This window comes from Prunus avium, chromosome 1 (assembly GCF_965620075.1).
Source record: "Prunus avium chromosome 1, drPruAviu1.hap1.1, whole genome shotgun sequence".
Lineage (NCBI taxonomy): Eukaryota > Viridiplantae > Streptophyta > Magnoliopsida > Rosales > Rosaceae > Prunus > Prunus avium.
Genome location: NC_142284.1, coordinates 53751392 through 53758952, shown reverse-complemented (window position 1 = coordinate 53758952; position 7561 = coordinate 53751392). Strand labels below are relative to the sequence as shown.

The 7561-nt window shown below is 37.5% G+C and overlaps 1 protein-coding gene across 1 annotated transcript; it reads left to right on the top strand.

Annotated features, from left to right (window-relative positions):
• Positions 1 to 2667: 2667 nt before the first annotated feature.
• LOC110746893 (UPF0481 protein At3g47200-like) lies at positions 2668 to 5109 on the top strand. Its single transcript, XM_088247589.1, has 2 exons — positions 2668 to 2910; positions 3616 to 5109. Exon 2 carries the CDS (start codon positions 3642 to 3644, stop codon positions 4992 to 4994), a length of 1353 nt encoding a protein of 450 aa, XP_088103715.1. The 5' UTR covers positions 2668 to 2910; positions 3616 to 3641; the 3' UTR covers positions 4995 to 5109.
• The last annotated feature ends 2452 nt before the right edge of the window (positions 5110 to 7561 follow it).

Genomic DNA, 7561 nt, shown 5'->3' with positions numbered 1-7561 from the left:
TAAAATGAGGGGCATTTCTGTTATTACACTGTGCTTAAGAACAGTGTTTAGTCGGATTGCCGTTTAGTATATATATAATTTCGTAAATGTCAGTTTCAATAAAAACTTTTATAGTTAGCGAAAGGCCTTTTTGTTTAAGGATTCATCAAAAGACTGTTCATATTTAATAAGTTGAAGTATGTAACAAATTGTACATTTTCTTGCCCGAAAATATTGTATATAACACTAAATTGTTTCTCATATATTTTTCTCATTAATCTCAGGAAATGAAATTAGAAACCCTTTTACACAAATATAGAATTGAGAAAGAGAGATGAGTCTAGCACACTGCCTATACTGTACGTAGTGTTAATATGGACGAACTTTCTCGTGTATATACATACCTAGAAAACAGGGGAAAATAGCATCAAACCTGCTTGCAAACTTGTGGTTCTGTCTTTGGGATGTGGGACTAGATCCAAAATCTAAATAAGGGTATACTACCGAATTGCCCCCTGAACTTGTACATAACTCTCAATTTACCCCCTGACGTTTTCTTTTAGCGAATTAAAGGCTCGAATTAAATTTTATTCTCAATTTCCCCCCTGCCGTTTAAATCAACAACATGTCATCCAATAATCCGTTAAATCATTATAAAAAAAAAAAAAAAATTTGAAAAAAATTAAAGAAAAAAAACAAAATTGAAAAAAAAAATCCCTATGGCTTTTCTACACAGAAAAGAAAAATTCTGAAAAATCTGAAGAGATTGAAACCATGAACCAGATCAAAATTTTGCAATCCTCTTCGAAACCCTTCACTCCAGACCAATCCACCTCCCTTCCTTCAGTTTTTTTTACCCCCAGACCATTCACCCCTTCCCATCCTAACCCGATTCCCCCATGACTACCACCCCTCAACGAACCCAGAACCCACAGACCCAACCGCATCCCCCATCACAGACCCACCCGCCATGAACCGCCGTTTTCTTCTCCCTTATCGTCCCTCATGACCACCACCACAAGCCACCCTTCCTTGCATCCCTAGTCCCCATAGAAATCATCCACACAACCCTAACCTTTCAAATCAATATCCTAACCCCAAATTCACAACCACCGAATTATTCCAAATTAAAACAAATAAAAAAACAAAACTAATTGGTTTCTAAAAACCACAAAATGTCCCTGCGATTTCCTTCAAATCCCGACCCGCACCCTTCTTCCTCTCCCACTCAAGATCTATCAGCTCCTTCATCGTCTTGAACTCCGCATCCGAATCCAAAACCCTAGCTTCATCTCCACTATCGTCTCTCTGCTCTTCTCCTCTCAGTTCGACCTCAAACTTTCTGGGCAGGCCTTTGCGGTCGTCGTCGATGTTGAAGAGCTCCGACTGAGTGTTCCGAGCTCGAACGTCGCAGGACTTGCGCCGGGTCGGGTCGAGGCCGGCTAGGCGTTCACTGAGGCAGGGGGCGCCAAAGCCGGTGATGGGTTTGGTAGGGTGGCGATGACAGGTGGAGAGGCGGTGAGTTTGGCGGTGTAGGGCCATGGCTTTTTTAGGGTTGCAGAAGTCGGTGATGGGTTTTGTTGCATCCATGAATTTCTATTTCGACAACTCTAGCCAGCCGCCACCACACTCCTCACTCCTCAACGACCACCACAGAACCGTAGCACCGTTGGTGGGTGCAAAGTGCTAGCAAAGGTGGATATGGCTGGGGAAGGCACGAATGGGTCCTGGGTAGCAGAGAAAGAGAGAGGGCAGAAGGGGAGAGGCGGAGGAGAAGGGGGTAGGGTGGGTGGGTCCCACTCCTTTGTTTATAAAATATTTTTTTTCATTTTTATGTCATTTTATTTTATTTAGAAGTATTTAATTATTTTTAACATATGAAATGACCAATTTTCCCTCATATTTGACGGATTATTGGATGACATGCAATGGCGGAACCAGGAATTTTTCTAGAGGTGTGCTAAAATTTTAATTTTAATTTTTTGTATAGAAGATCTATATAAACAATGAGAACCAATTTTTTTTTTTTTTTGGGTATGCTAATTGATACAATAAGAACCAAGTGGGAATCAGAAACTGAAACTGTGGGAAGCAGAAACACGAACAAAAGTACAATTCATAGCAGTAGCATATCCAAAACATGTACACAGAGGCATAAACACAAAAGCTTTGTTGCACTTGTAGATCTAAATGCTAACCTGTAAATCGGAAGAAGAAGAAAAGAGAAGAAACAATGGTTCCCACTCACGTGGCCTCCAAACCACAAATATATTGCAAGTATGTGACTTTGTGGGCCAACTAGCTTAACAAATGGTGGACTAATATTCGTGGGGAGTAGGAAATATCTTATAAAATTTGCACCAAATTAGTATTTTATTAAATCTTGCACCAGGCTGAAGCCCACTCTAGTCTACATGTAGTTCCGCCCTTGATGACATGTTGTTGATTTAGACGGTAAGGGGGGAATTGAGAATAAAATTTAATTCGAGCCTTTAATTCGCTAAAAAAAAGGTCGGGGGGTAAATTGATAATTAGGTACAAGTTCAGGGGACAATTCGGCAATATACCCTCTAAATAATTAGGAATTGAATGGCTCGGACTAAAAAAATAAATTAAAATAATTGAACATACGTCTGGTTCAGTCTTTTGTCTCATACAAACCCAAGTCCATGCTCTGCGTCTACATTCAACTCATGGCCCGGCAAAAAGATAAGGTACATAGCTGGAAGACATTCATTCAATCTGGCAAAACTTGTCTCACATAAACATATAAAACAAAAAAGTTGTTCTATATAGCCCATCATTGATTGCTCTAAACCCTTATTAGGAGAAAAATTATATTTCCATCTACCAAAGGAACCAAGTAAGCTGCATCGAGCTTCTCTTGCAATCGACCAAAGGGAAACCAACTTTGTCGTTTGAACATAGCAGGTGCAAATTTAACTCACTTCCTTTTTTGTTCTTGCTTTTTCCACTTTATAATCATTTGTAGCACATTTCCATTTTCTTGAAGCTTTTAGTTTCTTATCTTTCACGGTATGTTCGTCGTACGAAATTGGAATTAAGCAATATTGGCTATGCGAATGTTTCTTTACTTTCAATGGAACTTTGGTTTGTGCGTGTGTGTTTGACTGGAAGGAGGATAACATCTAGTACTATCTAGGATTTTAGTAATAATATAGCTAAATCTAGCTACAACCATTTTCCACATAACAGTTTTCATGTTATCATCAAAACTGCTTTAGAATTTTCTAAGAAGTGGCATGGATCGAGGACCAACAGAGTTTTGTATGAATTTGGGGGATCCACAAGAATTTTGAAGGCATCCGGGATGGGATCCACAAGAATTTCATGTTATAATCAGAACTGCTTTAGATTTTTCTAAGAAGTGATGGACGACCAACAGAGTTTTGTACGAATTTGGATGTAATTATTGCAAAGTAATAATAAGGTGTTTTTATGTTTTATATAAGCGCAAATTAAGGGTTGGTTTGATCTTAAGCATCTATTGTTTGATTTGGAATAGATTCTGTGATGTTTCGTACATTTTTTTTTTAAAGCATGTTTACGAATTTTTGTGGAAGCATCTTGGAATGTTAATAATATGAATGAAATCCTCACATCGTTTACAATCAGAAGGAACAACACAGATCAGGAGGCAAATGGAAGGAAATCAAGATCCATTTGACATAGAAAACCAACACATTCCATTAGCAACTTGCATGAGAGATGAATTGAATAAGTTGTCTCCCCAGCCGCCTATGGTCTGTTGCATTTATAGGGTTCCTGATCGACTACGACGCGTAAATGAAAAGGTCTACACACCTCAAGTAGTCTCTATAGGCCCATTTCACCATGGCAAGGAAAGCTTAAAAGCCATGGAAGAACACAAAAAAAGGTACCTGCAAGGTTTTTTAACGCGGACCAGGGTAAGCTTGGAGGAGTATGTAAAGAAAATAAAGTACCACGAAGCAAAGCTGCGTAGTTGTTACGAAGAAAGCACAAAGTTTAACAGTGATGAATTCGTAAGAATCATTCTTGTGGATGCCGCCTTCATCATTGAACTCTTATTGAGATGTTGCCGTCAACATTTCAATATCATTGGATTGGAAAATGACGAAAATGACCGCATATTAAACAAACCATGGTTGATACATTATATAGCGCCTGACATGCAATTGCTTGAAAATCAACTGCCATTTTTCATTCTTGAAGATCTTTTTGACCCTGACATAATTACAGTCTCTTCTAACAGTAAGAAGCTTTCAATGATTAATCTCTCTTACGAGTTCTTGACAATGACACTGGAATTAGAGGGGGCAGAAGACAGTTTGCAGAGGATTTCTTCTTCTAGTAGTAATCCTAAAGTTGAACATTTTCTTGATTTTATAAGAACTTTACATCTTCCAATATTGGAGGAATCAGATCAAAGTAATGAAGGGCCAAGCAAAAGTATTATGACTACACCCTGCATTACAAAACTACACCAGGCCGGGGTCAAGTTTAAGTTGGGATCAAGCAGAAACTTATTCGATATACGATTCAACGATGGGATTCTAGAAATTCCAAAATTAAAAATACACGATTACACGGAGCTCACACTCCGTAACCTCCTTGCCTTTGAACAGTGCCATTGCCATAACAATTACATAAGTGATTATGTTTCACTCATGGATGACTTTGTGAACACTGAAAAGGATGTGGAGTTTCTTCTGAAGGATGGGATTGTCGAAAATATGCTTGGTGACGACAATGAGGTGTGCACTCTGATTAACAACCTTGGAAGAGGAATTGCTGTGGATCGTGAAAGCTTCTACTTTGCTACTCTTTCTGAGCGCCTCAATAGCTACTGCAGAAAGCCTTGGAACGAATGGAAGGCAAATTTGAGGCAACATTATTTCAATACACCTTGGGCAACTATTTCTGTCATTGCAGCTGTTTTCCTCCTAATACTGACTTGCGTTCAAGCAGTGTGCTCTATTATTTCTGTTATGCCTTCTAAGAACCAGAAGTAGTAGTCTCTCCTTAGTTCACCATTTTCTCCCTACTGGTCCTTTTTTTTCCTTTCTGTATCATCTGTTAGTAAACTAAGTGTAATGAGTGATTAAAGCAATTAATATTCTTGTTTTATTTGTTTGTTTGTTTAGAAGGCATATATAGTGAGATTGATCTTGCTTCTGTTGTAAAATTTCTAAATGTGTTTGCATATGCTATACCAAAAAGAGGATAGTATTTTGGATGAAAAACAAAACAAAGGAAAACGCATTAATTCAAATTTATGTAACATAGAATTTATCATTAGTCCGTAGTACCAAGCTATTAGTGCCACGTGGTACTACTGTACTACGTGGTGCTACTTTAGGTTATATACTTAGATAAACGATGAGTTGACATATAATGGTTAATGAGATATTTGGACTTGGCATGTATATCAGGAGAATATTGTACTTTAGGTTTCCCACGGATAGTGCGTGGGGGCAATGAATAAGTAGACACATCACTAGAAAATACCTCATTATCACAAGTTGATTGGGGCAGTGGCAGGGCAGAGGGGGGTCCTATATCAATTTCATCTGTACGAGAGTCGCTAGTATCACTGTTATGTCCTTCTGAGAGGCTCGAAAAATTCCAAAATATCACCGGGCGACCGGTCGTGACATTCCTGGCGACCGGTCGTGTCACTCGTATCGTCATTGTCGTCGCTCATCGAGGCAAGCGACCGGTCGTTTCCTATGTGCGACCGGTCGCTTTCAGGCAGATTCGTTAGAGACCGGTCGCTCACTTCTATGCGACCGGTCGTATCCAGGCAGATTCGTTCGCGACCGGTCGTTTCCTCCATGCGACCGGTCGCTTCCTGCAAAGGAGCCCGCGTGATGCTACGGGTTTTAAAACTATGTGAAATGTGTACAAAGTCGTTCAAATATGTAGGGGAAATGGTACTATTTATATAGACATGGAGATTTAAATAGCTGTATCATGCTTTGTTTAACAAGTTCAAGTTACAAAAATACACTAATAACATGTATTGTATGCTGCTTGTCATGTTAAAATATTGACCATATTTTAATAAACTAAACAGCAATCAAAACAACAAAATATCAGCAATTTTTAGATGCTCATTGTTCCAAAGAGTTTGGATAGGTCTTTATATACATGCTACTGGGTGGTGGAAGGGGAATTTTATGCTTTGATGTCTACTGGAAGGGGATCCATCTCTTGCTGGCTATGCTGTAGAGGTGGTTATGTTCTTTCTTGTTCTCTGCAGGGGATTTCAACTTTGTTGGTAAAAATTTGAAAAACGACAGGTGTTAGAGTAGATAAATGGGAAAATTTTAGAGAATGCAATAATTATTATTAGAGAATTAAGTTAAAAAAATCCAACTGGACAAACAACAGTTTAAATACATCAAGCATTCTATTAATCTTTTAGTAAACTAAGTGTGCTGTGTTGATGTTAGTAGAGTGATTAAAGCAATTAATATGCTTGTTTTATTTGTTCGTTTGTTTAGAAGGCATATATAGTGAGATTGATCTTGCTTCTGTTGCAGAATTTCTAATTGTGTTTGCATATGCTATATCAGTATGCAAACTTAAATAGTATAGTAGGAAATACCAAAAAGAGTATAGTATTTTGGACAAAAACAAAACAAAGGAAAACACATTAATTCAAATTTATGTAACATAGAATGGGGAATGCTAGCAACCTTCTTCTTTGGACCTTCTCTTTTTTTTGCTTGACATGTGTCATTCTTCTTACACTTAAAATAATGTCATTAATATATTATACAACCTAACTTTTGCTTTCCAAGTTTACCCTTATTAAATATATTCAATTTATCCAAAAAAAGTTCGCAACTTTCTTACCATCTTATTAATCTTTTTTTAACGTCAATTTTTTTTTAAAAAAATAAAATGTCTGCTTTTTTTAAAAAGAGGAAATATCCCCCCCCCCCCCCCCCCCCCCCTTTTTTTTTAACACAAAAGGTTTAGATAGAAAAAAAAAGTCTAAACTTGACGTTAAAAAAAAGGGACATTTCCCTTTTTGTTTAAAGCATATATTTTCTTTTTTAAAAAATTAATAAGATGGTAAGAAAGTTGTGAATTTTTTTTGGATAAATTGAATACATTTAATAAGGGTAAATTTGGAAAGCAAAAGTTTGGTTGTATAATATATTAATGACATTGTTTTAACTGTAAGGAGAATGACACATGTCAAGTAAAAAAGAGAGAAAGTCCAAAAAAGAAGGTTAGAGAGAAAATTGATAGCATTCCTCACATAGTCCATAGTACCAAGTTGTCAGTGCCATGTGGTATTACTGTACTCCCTTCACCACAAATTTATGTAACATAGAATTTAGACTTAAAATGTCATGCCCATTACGTGGTGCTCCCTCCACCACAAAATTGGATCAAGTTAGGGGAACTTTAATGCAATTCAAAAACTGACATGTATATCCAATGAACAAATTTCGGGAGGCACTTGTAGATTGTATGCTTTACATGATGGATTAGATTAGTACTGGAATTTGATCCTTTAAATGATGTGATAATGGAAGTTTGCTTTGGTGTTACAGACAGAGCA